Source organism: Salvelinus namaycush, chromosome 4 (genome assembly GCF_016432855.1).
Source record: "Salvelinus namaycush isolate Seneca chromosome 4, SaNama_1.0, whole genome shotgun sequence".
NCBI lineage: Eukaryota > Metazoa > Chordata > Actinopteri > Salmoniformes > Salmonidae > Salvelinus > Salvelinus namaycush.
The window spans coordinates 597,050-616,673 of NC_052310.1; the positions used below are offsets into that span (position 1 = coordinate 597,050).

General features: G+C 44.5%; 1 protein-coding gene across 1 annotated transcript in view; it reads right to left on the minus strand.

Moving 5' to 3' along the window:
- Positions 1–19,624, minus strand: part of heatr5b (HEAT repeat containing 5B) — an 84,647-nt gene that overhangs the window by 44,484 nt on the left and 20,539 nt on the right. The window contains exons 2-11 of the mRNA XM_038990189.1: positions 9,007–9,118; positions 7,423–7,575; positions 6,467–6,566; positions 6,056–6,165; positions 5,707–5,870; positions 5,295–5,470; positions 2,975–3,080; positions 1,604–1,794; positions 722–881; positions 111–300 (exon numbers count right to left, since the gene is read on the minus strand). Of these exons, the coding sequence (XP_038846117.1) occupies positions 111–300; positions 722–881; positions 1,604–1,794; positions 2,975–3,080; positions 5,295–5,470; positions 5,707–5,870; positions 6,056–6,165; positions 6,467–6,566; positions 7,423–7,575; positions 9,007–9,118 (1,462 nt within the window). The remainder of the gene's footprint in view (positions 1–110; positions 301–721; positions 882–1,603; positions 1,795–2,974; positions 3,081–5,294; positions 5,471–5,706; positions 5,871–6,055; positions 6,166–6,466; positions 6,567–7,422; positions 7,576–9,006; positions 9,119–19,624) is intronic.

Consider the following 19,624-nt stretch of genomic DNA (forward strand, 5'->3'; position numbering starts at 1 on the left):
AAATATGTAGGAGCAGTATACTGCCATCTGCTGGCACATCAATGCTTTTAGAGACAATCGTAGCCAGCCTTGACGCTAGACATGGTAGTCTTGTTGTAATTGATCATTACCCTGTAGCTCGGGTCCGACGGTGGTGATGAGAGCTCCTAGACATCGTCCCAGACACTGGTGTACCTCAGTGTGTGACGGGGGTACGGTTAGGAGCAGGGTCAGGACCAGGGAAAGGGTGGGCTCCACATAACCTCGATACATAGGACCACTGGAATCTACGATGAGAGCCAGGGAGTGGAGGGCCCACGTCTGGAGAGACAGAGAGGTCCCAGATCAAAACGCTTACAGTATATGGAGGAACTAAACATTGGGGCCAGTTTCCCAGATACAGAATAAGGACATGGACTAAAAACCAAACTCAATGGAGAATCAAATGAAACTGTTTTTTTAAATCTAGGATTTGGCTTAATCTGTGTCCGGGAAACTGGCCCACTACACGTCTCCAAACTCCAAGCCAGACTTGTATTAGGGAAGGAGCTGTCTTCATGAAGCAGGTTGTGGACAGATTCTCTACCATTTAATAATAAAGTCCCTTCTGCCAAAGTTTACAGCAGGATTACGCTTTTAAAACCACTACAGCGAGTGTACAAGTACACACGTCGGGAGAAGGGTGGCGAATCAGGACGCAGCCCGAGACTCAGAGAGCCTCACCTGTCCACCGTTCACTCACCTGCACCTCGTGGGAGGTTCCATCCTGGGCTAGGGCCAATAGGATGCTGACGCTAGTTTTGAGGTGCTGTCCTGAACCAATCCCTCCTACGTATCTGTGCAGACAGCCCAGAGCCAGGGAGTGGCCTGTTCTGGAGACCACGTCACGGGCTGACCTCAGTCTGGAGGGGGGAAGAGAGGAGAGGAGAAGGAGGGGGAGAGGAGAGGAGGGGGGAGGGGAGGGGAGAGAGGAGGAGAGAGGAGAGGAGAGAGGAGGAGAGGAGAGGAGAGAGGAGAGGGATGTTAACACGTTAAATATGGGGGTTAAGAGAAAATAACACGAGGTCAAGCAGGTCAAGAGAGAGAGCGATCTCAGAGAGGAAAGTCCCTGTGACACATGAAGCTAGATAGAGATAGAGATGACTAACAACAGACGGGTCGTACTTGTCAAAGCTGTACTGGGACACATGAAGCTAGATAGAGATGACTAACAACAGACGGGTCGTACTTGTCAAAGCTGTACTGGGACACATGAAGCTAGATAGAGATAGAGATGACTAACAGACGGGTCGTACTTGTCAAAGCTGTACTGGGACACATGAAGCTAGATAGAGATAGAGATGACTAACAGACGGGTCGTACTTGTCAAAGCTGTACTGGGACACATGAAGCTAGATAGAGATGACTAACAACAGACGGGTCGTACTTGTCAAAGCTGTACTGGGACACATGAAGCTAGATAGAGATAGAGATGACTAACAGACGGGTCGTACTTGTCAAAGCTGTACTGGGACACATGAAGCTAGATAGAGATGACTAACAACAGACGGGTCGTACTTGTCAAAGCTGTACTGGGACACATGAAGCTAGATAGAGATAGAGATGACTAACAGACGGGTCGTACTTGTCAAAGCTGTACTGGGCCATGCGGGCAATGAAGGTGGCCTCCGCCACCACCTGAGCCATCCTTCCCAAGGCCTCCCCGGCAGCACAGCGTAGGATGGGGTTTGGGTTGTCCAGAGCGCCCATCACCAGCGCCAGGGCGGATTTACGAACCTCTTCAGGACCCAGGGTGGACTTGTTCTCTGCCAGACCCTACAGGGAGGAGAGAGGATTGGCTGGTTCATTGGGGAAGAGAGGACAGGATATATAGCAGGGCCACTTCTGGACGGTCTCTCTCCAGGAACAGGGTTGGAGTCAAAACCATCCAGGAGGGTCTCTCTCCAGGAACAGGGTTGGAGTCAAAACCATCCAGGAGGGTCTCTCTCCAGGAACAGGGTTGGAGTCAAAACCATCCAGGAGGGTATCTCTCCAGGAACAGGGTTGGATTCAAAACCGTCCAGGAGGGTCTCTCTCCAGGAACAGGGTTGGATTCAAAACCGTCCAGGAGGGTCTCTCTCCAGGAACAGGGTTGGAGTTAAAACCTACAGGAGGGTCTCTCTCCAGGAACAGGGTTGGAGTTAAAACCTACAGGAGGGTTTCTCTCCAGGAACAGGGTTGGAGTTAAAACCTACAGGAGGGTCTCTCTCCAGGAACAGGGTTGGAGATAAAACCTACAGGAGGGTCTCTCTCCAGGAACAGGGTTGGAGTTAAAACCATCCAGGAGGGTCTCTCTCCAGGAACAGGGTTGGAGATAAAACCTACAGGAGGGTATCTCTCCAGGAACAGGGTTGGAGTTAAAACCTACAGGAGGGTATCTCTCCAGGAACAGGGTTGGAGATAAAACCTACAGGAGGGTATCTCTCCAGGAACAGGGTTGGAGTTAAAACCTACAGGAGGGTATCTCTCCAGGAACAGGGTTGGAGTTAAAACCTCCAGGAGGGTCTCTCTCCAGGAACAGGGTTGGAGTTAAAACCTACAGGAGGGTATCTCTCCAGGAACAGGGTTGGAGATAAAACCTACAGGAGGGTATCTCTCCAGGAACAGGGTTGGAGTTAAAACCTACAGGAGGGTCTCTCTCCAGGAACAGGGTTGGAGTTAAAACCTACAGGAGGGTCTCTCTCCAGGAACAGGGTTGGAGTTAAAACCTACAGGAGGGTCTCTCTCCAGGAACAGGGTTGGAGTTAAAACCTACAGGAGGGTCTCTCTCCAGGAACAGGGCTGGAGTTAAAACCTACAGGAGGGTATCTCTCCCTGATACATATCAGCCAAATACAGACAGTCAAATGTGCTCCCATCCCATTTGCATTCCAAGAGTAAGCTGCCACTCCTGGAAAGGCTTTGTGTTCAGGAGGTGGAACATTAACAGGAGTTTGTATATGTTAAAAGGCCTCACCTTGAGGGCGCTCAGTACGGCGGTGAAGATATTGAGCTGGACAGCCTGCTGTCTGACCCCCTTGGCCTGTTTAATACACTCTGCAAAGTGGTCCAGCATCTGCAGCCTAACAGACAAATATGAGAGATTAATACAAAACAGTTCCCCAAACCTCTCCTGAAGTACCCCCCGGCCAGTCCCCCTGTTTGACATCTAGTTCCCCAAACCTCTCCTGAAGTACCCCCCGGCCAGTCCCCCTGTTTAACATCTAGTTCCCCAAACCTCTCCTGAAGTACCCCCCGGCCAGTCCCCCTGTTTGACATCTAGTTCCCCAAACCTCTCCTGAAGTACCCCCCGGCCAGTCCCCCTGTTTAACATCTAGTTCCCCAAACCTCTCCTGAAGTACCCCCCGGCCAGTCCCCCTGTTTGACATCTAGTTCCCCAAACCTCTCCTGAAGTACCCCCCGGCCAGTCCCCCTGTTTAACATCTAGTTCCCCAAACCTCTCCTGAAGTACCCCCCGGCCAGTCCCCCTGTTTAACATCTAGTTCCCCAAACCTCTCCTGAAGTACCCCTCGGCCAGTCCCCCTGTTTAACATCTAGTTCCCCAAACCTCTCCTGAAGTACCCCCCGGCCAGTCCCCCTGTTTAACATCTAGTTCCCCAAACCTCTCCTGAAGTACCCCCCGACCAGTCCCCCTGTTTAACATCTAGTTCCCCAAACCTCTCCTGAAGTACCCCCCGACCAGTCCCCCTGTTTAACATCTAGTTCCCCAAACCTCTCCTGAAGTACCCCCTGGCCAGTCCCCCTGTTTAACATCTAGTTCCCCAAACCTCTCCTGAAGGACCCCCCCGACCAGTCCCCCTGTTTAACATCTAGTTCCCCAAACCTCTCCTGAAGTACCCCCCGGCCAGTCCCCCTGTTTAACATCTAGTTCCCCAAACCTCTCCTGAAGTACCCCCCGGCCAGTCCCCCTGTTTGACATCTAGTTCCCCAAACCTCTCCTGAAGTACCCCCCCCGGCCAGTCCCCCTGTTTAACATCTAGTTCCCCAAACCTCTCCTGAAGTACCCCCCGGCCAGTCCCCCTGTTTAACATCTAGTTCCCCAAACCTCTCCTGAAGTACCCCCCGGCCAGTCCCCCTGTTTGACATCTAGTTCCCCAAACCTCTCCTGAAGTACCCCCCGGCCAGTCCCCCTGTTTGACATCTAGTTCCCCAAACCTCTCCTGAAGTACCCCCCGGCCAGTCCCCCTGTTTGACATCTAGTTCCCCAAACCTCTCCTGAAGTACCCCCCGGCCAGTCCCCCTGTTTGACATCTAGTTCCCCAAACCTCTCCTGAAGTACCCCCCGGCCAGTCCCCCTGTTTGACATCTAGTTCCCCAAACCTCTCCTGAAGTACCCCCCCGGCCAGTCCCCCTGTTTAACATCTAGTTCCCCAAACCTCTCCTGAAGTACCCCCCCGGCCAGTCCCCCTGTTTAACATCTAGTTCCCCAAACCTCTCCTGAAGTACCCCCCGACCAGTCCCCCTGTTTAACATCTAGTTCCCCAAACCTCTCCTGAAGTACCCCCCGGCCAGTCCCCCTGTTTGACATCTAGTTCCCCAAACCTCTCCTGAAGTACCCCCCGGCCAGTCCCCCTGTTTGACATCTAGTTCCCCAAACCTCTCCTGAAGTACCCCCCCGGCCAGTCCCCCTGTTTAACATCTAGTTCCCCAAACCTCTCCTGAAGTACCCCCCGGCCAGTCCCCCTGTTTGACATCTAGTTCCCCAAACCTCTCCTGAAGTACCCCCCCGGCCAGTCCCCCTGTTTAACATCTAGTTCCCCAAACCTCTCCTGAAGTACCCCCCCGGCCAGTCCCCCTGTTTAACATCTAGTTCCCCAAACCTCTCCTGAAGTACCCCCCCGGCCAGTCCCCCTGTTTAACATCTAGTTCCCCAAACCTCTCCTGAAGTACCCCCCGCCCAGTCCCCCCGTTTGACACCATCTAGAAGCAGCATAGCTGATTCAACTACTGAAGGCCTGGACACCTCTGAAGACTGAGACAAACAATATTAGATTCTACTAGGAATGTCAAGTGTCAGTGGACTAGGTCTCTGACCTGGGTTAGGGGTCAGGGGTCAGAGTTAGGATGGACAGGTAGTCTCTGACCTGTGTTTAAAGGAGACATGAGGGAACACCACTCCGAACAGAGCGACGGAGGGTTAGGGGTCAGGGGTCAGAGTTAGGACTGACAGGTAGCCTCACCTGTGTTTAAAGGAGACATGAGGGAACACCACTCCGAACAGAGCGACGGAGGGTTAGGGGTCAGGGGTCAGAGTTAGGACTGACAGGTAGTCTCACCTGTGTTTAAAGGAGACATGAGGGAACACCACTCCGAACAGAGCGACGGAAGCGTCGATGACAGAAACGCCGAGGGGGAGGGGTCCAGGCATGGCCTCGCCCATAGGTACCCTCAGGTAGATGGAGGAGGGGTCGTGTTCTAGAGCGCCACTGCCTGACGCACTGTTGGGCTGGAGCTACACACACACACACACACACACACACACACAATTAACAAAAGCAGGGGGTCTATTCAGTGATGTGAAACGTTCTGACAGATAGAAATAGAATAAAACAGATCGGACACGATTCTAGCTGACAGAAAACCAGGAGGTTCTACACCATGTATTTCTAGGTGAACATTGTGTCAATGTTGCATCCGCTTGGAGCCATCATTTACCGTAACCTCTAACCTTTACAGTAGGTCAGTTACCTGGTCCTCGATGGACTTGTGGTCAGTCTCCTGTAGCCAGGACCCCATCAGAACACTGTCGTCATAGTGACAGAGGGAGCGTAGCAACGAGGTGGTTGTGTTGGCCGAGTTATCAGTCAGAGTGAACTCCGCCACCAGCTCTCTCAGCAGGGCATTGAAACTACCTACAGAGGAGAGATGGGAAGGTAAGGGGCAACTTCCCGGACACAAACTGAACATATGCTTTGTGCTCCAGGACTAGGCTTACATCAGGGTGCGCTAAACGAGCCCTATACGACTAACAACTCAACAGCAGTGGTTGGATCGAAGCCTAATTAAAGAGTCTGATAATATTTCCTCCAGTCGGTACCTTCGTATGTCTTCGGGGGCAGTAGAGCCAAGATGTCATAGAGTCTCAGCCTCACCATAGCTGCACTGGCCTTCAGATGGGTGCCATGCACCTTGATGACCGACGGGACACTGAGGATAAACAACAACAACATAATAAACAACGACAACATAATAAACAACACCAACATAATAAACATAATAAGCAACAACATAATAAACAACCACATAATAAACAACATCAACAACATAAACAACTACATAAACCACAAACAACAACAACATAATAAACAACATCATAATAAACAGAAACATAATAAACATAAAACAACAAACCACACCAACAAACATAATAAACAACAACACCACCATAAACAACAACAAGTCAGGAGGGGAGAGGCCCCCCCAGGTCAGTCAAATCAATCATACTCACTGTGACATCATGGTCATGGCGCACTCTATTGGTGTCATCAGCCTGCGGATTACATCCTCTGTCAGCAGCTCAGGACAATGGGCCACAAAGCTACGCATGGCTTGAGGAGGAGAGAGAGGAGAGGAGGAGGGAGAGGGGGGAGAGGAGGAGAGAGGAGGGGGGAGAGGAGGGATAGAGGGGGAGAGGAGGAGAGAGAGGAGGAGGGGGAGAGGAGGAGAGAGAGAGGAGGGAGGAGGAGGGGGAGGAGAGGAGGAGAGGTGAGGAGGGAGAGGAGGGGAGGAGAGGAGGGAGAGGAGAGGAGGGAGAGGAGAGGAGGGAGAGAGGGGGAGAGGAGGAGAGAGAGAGAAGGGTGGAGAGGAGGAGAGAGGGAGGAGGGAGAAGGGTGGAGAGGAGGAGAGAGGGAGGAGGGAGAGAGGAGGGAGAGAGGGAGGAGGGAGGAGAGGAGGAAGGGGGAGGAGGGAGGAGGGGGAGGAGATGAGGAGGGGGAGAGAGGAGAGGAGGAGAGAGGGGGGGAGGAGAGAGGGGGGGAGGAGAGAGGGGGGGAGGAGAGAGAGGAGGGGGGAGAGAGAGAGGAGGGAGGAGAGAGAGAGGGGAGGAGGAGGGAGGAGAAAGGAGGGAGAGAGGGAGGAGAGAGTGGAGGGGAGGGAGGAGGGGGGAGGAGAGAGAGGATGGGGGAGGAGGAGGGAGAGAGGGATGAGGGGAGAGGAGGAGAGAGAGACAGGGAGGGGGGAGAGGAGAGAGAGAGAGGGGGAGGAGAGAGGAGAGAGAGAGAGGAGGAGGGAGGTAGGAGAGAGGAGAAGAGGGAGAGAGAGGAGAGGAGGAAATGAGAGGAGGGAGAAGAGAGAGAGAGGGAGGAGAAGAGAGAGGGAGGGGTATATTTTAGATTTGAGCAAAACTCCTTGGGATCCAGAGTGACAGCCACACATTACTGTACTGAAGAGCAGGCGTCTCCCTACCACAGAGCGCTCCAGCACGTCCCTCCAGCGTAACCTGCCAGGTGAAGCTGTCTCCTCGAGCCTTCTCTGCCTCCATCTCTTTCTGGGAGCGGGGGAACACGTTCCTCCACAGCAGCAGCATCTTGGGAAGGTGATAGCGGACCAGGGACGGGCCTGGACACAACGTGATGTTCACAAATAAGCAGTGTTAGGACAGGGCTGAAGACCAAACACGTTGTCGTGTCGGACCAATACACCCTGTGAAGAACGTTAAAACACTCTAGACTGCTTCAGCTGACTGGGAGTAATGAACTACGCCACAGAAAATATAGAAGAGTAGCTGCTAAATGTAAGGAGTGACACAATGTAATGCCTGACAGAACAGTGAACATGTAGGGGCCAACTGGGCCCAGCATAGGGCCTCCGACTGGGTCAATGTAATGACTGACAGAACAGTGAACATGTAGGGGCCAACTGGGGCCAGCATAGGGCCTCAGACTGGGTCAATGTAATGCCTGACAGAACAGTTAACATGTAGGGGCCAACTGGGGCCAACATAGGGCCTCAGACTGGGTCAACAGTTAGGGGTTAGGGGGTTAGGGGTTAGGGGGTTAGGGGTTAGGGGTTTAGGGGCTAGGGGGTTAGGGGCTAGGGGGTTGGGTAGGTTAGGGGGTTAGGGGCTAGGGGGTTGGGTAGGTTAGGGGGTTAGGGGTTAGGGGGTTGGGTAGGTTAGGGGGTTAGGGGTTAGGGGCTAGGGGGTTGGGTAGGTTAGGGGGTTAGGGGGTTGGGGGGTTAGGGGTTAGGGGTTTAGGGGCTAGGGGGTTAGGGGCTAGGGGGTTGGGTAGGTTAGTTAGGGGTTAGGGGCTAGGGGGTTGGGTAGGTTAGGGGGTTGGGTAGGTTAGGGGGTTAGGGGTTAGGGGCTAGGGGGTTGGGTAGGTTAGGGGTTTAGGGGCTAGGGGGTTAGGGGCTAGGGGGTTGGGGGCTAGGGGGTTGGGTAGGTTAGGGGTTAGGGGCTAGGGGGTTGGGTAGGTTAGGGGGTTAGGGGCTAGGGGGTTGGGTAGGTTAGGGGGTTAGGGGGTTGGGGGTTGGGGGGTTAGGGGGTTAGGGGTTTAGGGGCTAGGGGGTTAGGGGCTAGGGGGTTGGGTAGGTTAGGGGGTTGGGGGTTGGGGGGTTTGGTAGGTTAGGGGGTTAGGGGGTTGGGTAGGTTAGGGGGTTAGGGGTTAGGGGCTAGGGGGTTGGGTAGGTTAGGGGTTAGGGGGTTGGGTAGGTTAGGGGGTTAGGGGGTTAGGGGGTTAGGGGCTAGGGGGTTGGGTAGGTTAGGGGGTTAGGGGTTAGGGGGTTGGTTAGGTTGGGGGTTAGGGGTTAGGGGGTTAGGGGTTAGGGGGTTGGGTAGGTTAGGGGGTTAGGGTTAGGGGGTTAGGGGCTAGGGGGTTGGTTAGGTTAGGGGTTAGGGGGTTAGGGGGTTAGGGGGTAGGGGGTTAGGGGGTAGGGGGTAGGGGGTTAGGGGGTTAGGGGGTTAGGGGTTAGGGGGTTGGGTAGGTTAGGGGGTTAGGGGGTTAGGGGGTTAGGGGGTTGGGGATTAGGAGTAGTAGGGGACTAACTCACCCAGAGACATCAGTGCCCCCAACAGCAGCCATCCAGCCTGGGTTCTCTGCAGAGAAAGACGGCTGTTCTGGGCTGCTGTACGGAGCAGGTCCTCAGCTATGCTGACCACTAGCTAGAACAGAGAGATTATAGAGTATATAACACCAGCTAGAACAGAGAGATTATAGAGTATATAACACCAGCTAGAACAGAGAGAGATTACAGAGTATATAACACCAGCTAGAACAGAGAGAGATTATAGAGTATATAACACCAGCTAGAACAGAGAGATTATAGAGTATATAACACCAGCTAGAACAGAGAGAGATTATAGAGTATATAACACCAGCTAGAACAGAGAGAGATTATAGAGTATATAACACCAGCTAGAACAGAGAGATTATAGAGTATATAACACCAGCTAGAACAGAGAGATTATAGAGTATAGAACACCAGCTAGAAAAGAGAGAACAGAGAGATTATAGAGTATATAACACCAGCAAGAACAGAGAGATTATAGAGTATATAACACCAACTAGAACAGAGAGAGATTATAGAGTATATAACACCAGCTAGAACAGAGAGATTATAGAGTATAGAACACCAGCTAGAACAGAGAGAACAGAGAGATTATAGAGTATATAACACCAGCTAGAACAGAGAGATTATAGAGTATAGAACACCAGCTAGAACAGAGAGATTATAGAGAGATTATAGAGTATAACACACCAGCTAGAACAGAGAGATTATAGAGTATATAACACCAGCTAGAACAGAGAGAACAGAGAGATTATAGAGTATATAACACCAGCTAGAACAGAGAGATTATAGAGAGATTATAGAGTATATAACACCAGCTAGAACAGAGAGATTATAGAGAGATTATAGAGTATATAACACCAGCTAGAACAGAGAGATTATAGAGTATATAACACCAACTAGAACAGAGAGATTATAGAGTATATAACACCAGCTAGAACAGAGAGATTATAGAGTATATAACACCAACTAGAACAGAGAGATTATAGAGTATATAACACCAGCTAGAACAGAGAAAGTATAGAGTATAGAACACCAGCTAGAACAGAGAGAACAGAGAGATTATAGAGTATATAACACCAGCTAGAACAGAGAGATTATAGAGTATATAACACCAGCTAGAACAGAGAGAGATTATAGAGTATATAACACCAGCTAGAACAGAGAGATTATAGAGTATAGAACACCAGCTAGAACAGAGAGAACAGAGAGATTATAGAGTATATAACACCAGCTAGAACAGAGAGATTATAGAGAGATTATAGAGTATAGAACACCAGCTAGAACAGAGAGAGATTATAGAGTATATAACACCAGCTAGAATAACCAGAGAGAGATTAGAGTATATAACACCAGCTAGAACAGAGAGAACAGAGAGAGATTATAGAGTATATAACACCAGCTAGAACAGAGAGAGATTATAGAGTATATAACACCAGCTAGAACAGAGAGATTATAGAGAGATTATAGAGTATATAACACCAGCTAGAACAGAGAGATTATAGAGTATATAACACCAGCTAGAACAGAGAGATTATAGAGAGATTATAGAGTATATAACACCAGCTAGAACAGAGAGAGATTATAGAGTATATAACACCAGCTAGAACAGAGAGAGATTAGAGTATATAACACCAGCTAGAACAGAGAGATTAGAGAGATATTATAGAGTATATAACACCAGCTAGAACAGAGAGAGATTATAGAGTATATAACACCAGCTAGAACAGAAAGATTATAGAGTATAGAACACAAGCTAGAACAGAGAGATTATAGAGTATAGAACACCAGCTAGAACAGAGAGAACAGAGAGATTATAGAGTATATAACACCAGCTAGAACAGAGAGATTATAGAGAGATTATAGAGTATATAACACCAGCTAGAACAGAGAGATTATAGAGTATATAACACCAGCTAGAACAGAGAGAGATTATAGAGTATATAACACCAACTAGAACAGAGAGATTATAGAGTATATAACACCAACTAGAACAGAGAGATTATAGAGTATATAACACCAGCTAGAACAGAGAGATTATAGAGTATATAACACCAACTAGAACAGAGAGATTATAGAGTATATAACACCAGCTAGAACAGAGAGAACAGAGAGATTATAGAGTATATAACACCAGCTAGAACAGAGAGATTATAGAGTATATAACACCAGCTAGAACAGAGAGAGATTATAGAGTATATAACACCAGCTAGAACAGAGAGATTATAGAGTATAGAACACCAGCTAGAACAGAGAGATTATAGAGAGATTATAGAGTATATAACACCAGCTAGAACAGAGAGATTATAGAGAGATTATAGAGTATATAACACCAGCTAGAACAGAGAAATTATAGATTATAGAACACCAGCTAGAACAGAGAGAGATTATAGAGTATATAACACCAGCTAGAATAACCAGAGAGAGATTACAGAGTATATAACACCAGCTAGAACAGAGAGAACAGAGAGAGATTATAGAGTATATAACACCAGCTAGAACAGAGAGAGATTATAGAGTATATAACACCAGCTAGAACAGAGAGATTATAGAGAGATTATAGAGTATATAACACCAGCTAGAACAGAGAGATTATAGAGTATATAACACCAGCTAGAACAGAGAGATTATAGAGAGATTATAGAGTATATAACACCAGCTAGAACAGAGAGAGATTATAGAGTATATAACACCAGCTAGAACAGAGAGATTAGAGAGATTATAGAGTATATAACACCAGCTAGAACAGAGAGAGATTATAGAGTATATAACACCAGCTAGAACAGAGAGATTATAGAGAGATTATAGAGTATATAACACCAGCTAGAACAGAGAGATTATAGAGTATATAACACCAGCTAGAACAGAGAGATTATAGAGAGATTATAGAGTATATAACACCAGCTAGAACAGAGAGAGATTATAGAGTATATAACACCAGCTAGAACAGAGAGATTATAGAGAGATTATAGAGTATATAACACCAGCTAGAACAGAGAGATTATAGAGTATAGAACACCAGCTAGAACAGAGAGAGATTATAGAGTATATAACACCAGTTAGAATAACCAGAGAGAGATTACAGAGTATATAACACCAGCTAGAACAGAGAGAACAGAGAGAGATTATAGAGTATATAACACCAGCTAGAACAGAGAGATTATAGAGTATATAACACCAGCTAGAACAGAGAGATTATAGAGTATATAACACCAGCTAGAACAGAGAGAGATTATAGAGTATAGAACACCAGCTAGAACAGAGAGATTATAGAGTATATAACACCAGCTAGAACAGAGAAAGATTATAGAGTATATAACACCAGCTAGAACAGAGAGATTATAGAGTATATAACACCAACTAGAACAGAGAGAACAGAGAGATTATAGAGTATATAACACCAGCTAGAACAGAGAGAGATTATAGAGTATAGAACACCAGCTAGAACAGAGAGAGATTATAGAGTATATAACACCAACTAGAACAGAGAGAACAGAGAGATTATAGAGTATATAACACCAGCTAGAACAGAGAGAGATTATAGAGTATAGAACACCAGCTAGAACAGAGAGATTATAGAGTATATAACACCAGCTAAAACAGAGAGAGATTATAGAGTATGTAACACCAGCTAGAACAGAGAGATTATAGAGTATATAACACCAGCTAGAACAGAGAGAGATTATAGAGTATAGAACACCAGCTATAACAGAGAGAGATTACAGAGTATATAACACCAGCTAGAACAGAGAGAGATTACAGAGTATATAACACCAGCTAGAACAGAGAAATTATAGAGTATATAACACCAGCTAGAACAGAGAGATTACGGAGTATATAACACCAGCTAGAACAGAGAGATTATAGAGTATATAACACCAGCTAGAACAGAGAGATTATAGATTATATAACACCAGCTAGAACAGAGACATCTTGGGGGGGTTCACTGTCAAAAATCACACTTCTTTGTTGTTGTTGAAAAAACAACAAAATTGGATAAACCAAGTCTACAACAAAGCTTAAAACAAAATCAGGAGACCACTTTTGAGGTCTGAAACAAATTTGAGACATGTGAATGTTTTGGTGTAGTTCCCCTTTAATTCCAGTATTCACATAGCAAGAGGCTGTTGTTTATCAGTGTCTCTGTAGTGGTGGAGTTTACACAACAAATACCCGATGGATTGAATCAATGAATCATGATAATCAATCTGCCAAGTCTGCGTAGGCTACGAAGTAGTTAACAATTGACTCAGAAGGTTTTTTTGGGGGGAAGTCTTTCCACTACCAGCATATTTTTCATTAGCATCATCGCTAACGGTTACCGGTAGAGTCGCGCACCACATCAGGACCCAACTGTCATACGTGACTAAAATATACCTTAATAGAAAGTTACTCAAGTAAAAGTGAATGTTACACAGTAAAATACTACCTGAGTAAAAGTCTAAAAGTAGTTGGTTTTAAATATACTTAAGTATTAAAAGTAAACATATAAATCATTTCAAATTCCTTCTATTATGCAAACTAGACGGCACCATTTCATTATTTTTTTTAATATTTTTTTTTACCCCCTTTTCTCCCCAATTTTCGTGGTATCCAATCGCTAGTAATTACTATCTTGTCTCATCGCTACAACTCCCGTACGGACTCGGGAGAGACGAAGGTCGAGAGCCATGCGTCCTCCGAAACACAACCCAACCAAGCCGCACTGCTTCTTAACACAGCGCGCCTCCAACCCGGACGCCAGCCGCACCAATGTGTCGGAGGAAAAACACCGTGCACTGCATTACTCAAAATGTAATGAGTACTTTTGGGTGTCAGGGAAAATGTATGGAGTAAAAAGTACATTATTTTCTTTAGGAATGTAGTGGAGTAAAAGTTGTCAAAAACATAAATAGTAAAGTACAGGTACCCCAAAAAACTACTTAAGTAGTATTTTAAAGTATTTTTTTAAAGTACAGTAACCCACTGCACTGTACAGACGGTAATGCCTCTTCAGAAAGTTGCAGAAAGGTCAATTCATTTAGTTGATTCCCTACTAAGGTCAATTCATTTAGTTGATTCCCTACTAAGGTCAATTCATTTAGTTGATTCCCTACTAAGGTCAATTCATTTAGTTGACTCCCAACTAAGGTCAATTCATTTAGTTGATTCCCTACTAAGGTCAATTCATTTAGTTGATTCCCTACTAAGGTCAATTCATTTAGTTGATTCCCTACTAAGGTCAATTCATTTAGTTGATTCCCTACTAAGGTAAATTCATGTAGTTGATTCCCTCCCTACTAAGGTCAATTCATTGAGTTGATTCCCTCCCTACTAAGGTCAATTCATTGAGTTGATTCCCTCCCTACTAAGGTCAATTCATTGAGTTGATTCCCTCCCTACTAAGGTCAATACATTGAGTTGATTCCCTCCCTACTAAGGTCAATACATTTAGTTGATTCCCTCCCTACTAGGTCAATTCATTTAGTATTCCCTACTAAGTCAAACATTTAGTGATTCCTACTAGGGTCAATACATTTAGTTGATTCCCTCCCTACTAAGGTCATTCATTTAGTCGATTCCCTACTAAGGTCAATACATTAGATTTTCCTATAAGGTCATACATTTAGTTGATTCCCTCCCTACTAAAGTCAATACATTTAGTTGATTCCCTCCCGATAAGGTCAATAGATAGTTGATTCCTCCCTACTAAGTCAATACATTTAGTTGATTCCTCCCTACTAAGGTCAATAGATTTAGTTGATTCCCTCCCTACTAAGGTCAATTCATGATTGATTCCCTACTAAGGTCAATTCATTTAGTTGATTCCCTACTAAGGTCAATTCATTTAGTTGATTCCCTACTAAGGTCAATACATGTAGTTGATTCCCTCCCTACTAAGGTCAATACATTTAGTTGATTCCCTCCCTACTAAGGTCAATTCATGTAGTTGATTCCCTCCCTACTAAGGTCAATTCATTTAGTCGATTCCCTACTAAGGTCAATACATTTAGTTGATTCCCTACTAAGGTCAATACATTTAGTTGATTCCCTCCCTACTAAAGTCAATACATTTAGTTGATTCCCTCCCGACTAAGGTCAATAGATTTAGTTGATTCCCTCCCTACTAAGGTCAATACATTTAGTTGATTCCCTCCCTACTAAGGTCAATACATTTAGTTGATTCCCTCCCTACTAAGGTCAATACATTTAGTTGATTCCCTACTAAGGTCAATTCATTTAGTTGATTCCCTCCCTACTAAGGTCAATAGATTTAGTTGATTCCCTCCCTACTAAGGTCAATAGATTTAGTTGATTCCCTCCCTACTAAGGTCAATTCATTTAGTTGATTCCCTCCCTACTAAGGTCAATACATTTAGTTGATTCCCTCCCTACTAAGGTCAATAGATTTAGTTGATTCCCTCCCTACTAAGGTCAATTCATTTAGTTGATTCCCTCCCTACTAAGGTCAATACATTTAGTTGATTCCCTCCCTACTAAGGTCAATACATTTAGTTGATTCCCGCCCTACTAAGGTTAATTCATTTAGTTGATTCCCTCCCTACTAAGGTCAATAGATTTAGTTAATCCCTCCTACTAAGGTCAATTCATTTAGTTGATTCCCTACTAAGGTCATTCATTTAGTTGATTCCCCCCTACAAGGTCAATAGATTTAGTTGATTCCCTCCCTACTAAGGTCAATAGATTAGTTGATCCCTCCCTACTAGGTCAATAGATTTAGTTGATTCCTCCCTACTAAGGTCAATACATTTAGTTGATTCCCTCCCTACTAAGGTCAATACATTTAGTTGATTCCCCCCTAATAAGGTCAATACATTTAGTGATTCCCACAAGGTCAATATTTAGTTGATTCCCTCCCTACTAAGGTCAATTCATTTAGTTGATTCCCTCCCTACTAAGGTCAATAGATTTAGTTGATTCCCTCCCTACTAAGGTCAATAGATTTAGTTGATTCCCTCCCTACTAAGGTCAATTCATTTAGTTGATTCCCTACTAAGGTCAATACATTTAGTTGATTCCCGCCCTACTAAGGTTAATTCATTTAGTTGATTCCCTCCCTACTAAGGTCAATAGATTTAGTTGATTCCCTCCCTACTAAGGTCAGTGCATGTAGTTGATTCCCTACTAAGGTCAATAGATGTAGTTGATTCCCTCCCTACTAAGGTCAATACATTTAGTCGATTCCCTCCCCACTAAGGTCAATACATTTAGTCGATTCCCTCCCCACTAAGGTCAATACATTTAGTCGATTCCCTCCCCACTAAGGTCAATACATTTAGTTGATTCCCTCCCTACTAAGGTCAATACATTAGTGATCCCTCCCTACTAAGGTCAATCATTTAGTGATTCCCTCCTACTAAGGTCAATACATTTAGTTGATTCCTCCCTACTAAAGTCAATACATTTAGTTGATTCCCCCTACTAAGGTCCAATACATTTAGTCGATTCCCTACTAAGGTCAATACATTTAGTGATTCCTACTAAGGTCACACATTTAGTGATTCCCTACTAAGGTCAATTCATTTGTTGATTCCTACTAGGTCAATTCATTTAGTTGATCCCACTAAGGTCAATTCATAGTTGATTCCCTACTAGGTCAATCATTAGTTGTCCCTCTAAGGTCATATTAGTTGATTCCCTACTAAGGTCAATCATTTAGTTGATTCCCTACTAAGGTAAATTCATGTAGTTGATTCCCCCTACTAAGGTCAATTCATTGAGTTGATTCCCTCCCTACTAAGGTCAATTCATTGAGTTGATTCCCTCCCTACTAAGGTCAATACATTGAGTTGATTCCCTCCCTACTAAGGTCAATACATTTAGTTGATTCCCTCCCTACTAAGGTCAATTCATTTAGTCGATTCCCTACTAAGGTCAATACATTTAGTTGATTCCCTACTAAGGTCAATACATTTAGTTGATTCCCTCCCTACTAAGGTCAATTCATTTAGTCGATTCCCTACTAAGGTCAATACATTTAGTTGATTCCCTACTAAGGTCAATACATTTAGTTGATTCCTCCCGACTAAAGTCAATACATTAGTTGATTCCCTCCCGACTAAGGTCAATAGATTTAGTTGATTCCCTCCCTACTAAGGTCAATACATTTAGTTGATTCCCTCCCTACTAAGGTCAATAGATTTAGTTATTCCCTCCCTACTAAGGTCAATTATTAGTGATCCCTACTAAGGTCAATTCATTAGTTGATTCCACTAAGGTCAATTCATTTAGTTGATTCCCTACTAAGTCAATACAGTAGTGATCCTCCCTACTAAGGTCAACATTTAGTTGATTCCCTCCTACTAAGGTCAATTCATGTAGATGATTCCCTCCTACTAAGGTCAATTCATTGAGTTGAGTCCCTCCCTACTAAGGTCAATACATTGGAGTTGATTCCCTCCCTACTAAGGTCAATACATTTAGTTGATTCCCTCCTACTAAGTCAATTCATTTAGTCGATTCCCTATAAGGTCAATCATTAGTTGATCCCTACTAAGGTCAATACATTTAGTTGATTCCTCACTACTAAAAGTCAATACATTTAGTTGATTCCCTCCCGACTAAGGTCAATAGATTTAGTTGATTCCCTCCCTACTAAGGTCAATTCATTTAGTTGATTCCCTCCCTACTAAGGTCAATACATTTAGTTGATTCCCTCCATACTAAGGTCAATACATTTAGTTGATTCCCTACTAAGGTCAATTCATTTAGTTGATTCCCTCCCTACTAAGGTCAATAGATTTAGTTGATTCCCTCTACTAAGGCAATATAGTTGATTCCCTCCCTACTAAGGTCATCATTTAGTTGATTCCCTCCCTACTAAGGTCAATACATTTAGTTGATTCCCTCCCTACTAAGGTCAATACATTTAGTTGATTCCCGCCCTACTAAGGTTATCCATTTGTGATTCCCTCCATAAGGTCAATAGATTTAGTTGATTCCCTCCCTACTAAGGTCAATACATTTAGTTGATTCTACTAAGGTCAATTCATTAGTTGATTCCCTCCTACTAAGGTCATAGATTAGTGATCCTCCCTACTAAGGTCAATAGATTAGACCTTATAGTCATTTAGTTGATTCCTCCCTACTAAGGTCAATACATTTAGTTGATTCCCTACTAAGTGTCAATCATTTAGTTTATTCCCTTCCCTACTAAGGTCAATAATTTTAGTTGATTCCTCCACTACTAAGGTCAATAGATTTAGTTGATTCCTCCCTACTAAGGTTAATCATTTGTTGATTCCCTCCCACTAAGGTCAAACATTTAGTTGATTCCCCCCTACTAAGGTCAATCATTAGTTGATTCCTCCCTACAAGGTAATTCATTAGTTGATTCCTCCCTACTAAGGCCATACATTTAGTTGATTCCCTCCCTACTAAGGTAAATATTAGTTGATTCTCCTACAAGGTCATTCATTAGTTGATTCCCTCCCTACTAAGGTCAAAATTAGTTGATTCCCCCCTATAAGGTCAATCATTTAGTTGATTCCCTCCCTACTAAGGTCAATTTTAGTGATTCCCTCCCTACTAAGGTCAATAATATTAGTTGATTCCATCCTACTAAGGTCAATACATTTAGTTGTTCCCGCCCTTTAAACTTTTAAAAGGTTAATTATTTAGTTGATTCCCTCCCTACAAGGTCAATAATTAGTTGATTCCCTCCTACAAGGTCAATACATTTAGTTGATTCCCTAATAAGGTCAATTCATTTAGTTGATTCACTACTAAGGTCAATAGATTTAGTTGATCCCCTCCTACTAAGGTCAACTAGTTTACTTGATCATCCCTACTAAGGTCAATAATTTAGTCGATTCCTCCTACTAAGTCAATAATTAGTGACTCCCTACTAAGGTCAATCATTTAGTGATTCCTCCCTACTAAGGTCAATAGATTTAGTTGATTCCCTCCCTACTAAAGGATCAATAGATTAGTTGATTCCTCCCTATAAGGTCAATATTAGTTGATCCCTCCCACTAAGGTCAAACATTTAGTGATTTCCCTACTAAGGTCTAACATTTTGTTGATCCCTCCCCTACTAAGGTCAATAGATTAGTTGATTCCTCACTACTAAGGTCAATAGATTTAGTTTGATCCCTCCCTACTAAGGTCAGTGCATGTAGTGATTCCCTACTAAGTCAATAGATTTAGTTTGATCCCTCCCTACTAAGGTCAATACATTTAGTCGATTCCCTCCCCACTAAGGTCAATACATTTAGTTGTTCCCTCCCCACTAAGTTCAATACAATTTAGTTGATCCCTTACTAAGTGCACACATTAGTGATCCCTCCTACCTATTGGTCAATCCATTTTTGATTCCCTCCCTACTAAGGTCAATACTTATTTAGTTGATTCCTACTAAGGTCATACATCTAGTTGATTCCCTCTAAAGTCAATACCTTTATTCGCTTCCATACAATGTCAAACATTATTCTCCTACCAGTTCAGTATCGTAGTTATCCCACTAATGTAAATACATTTCTTTATCCTCCTTCCTAATTCACTACATTTTATTTTATCCCTCCCTAGCTAATTCAAACATTTATTATTTCTCAATTTCCCTACTTTATTTCCCTACTAATTTCAATACCTATTTATCCAT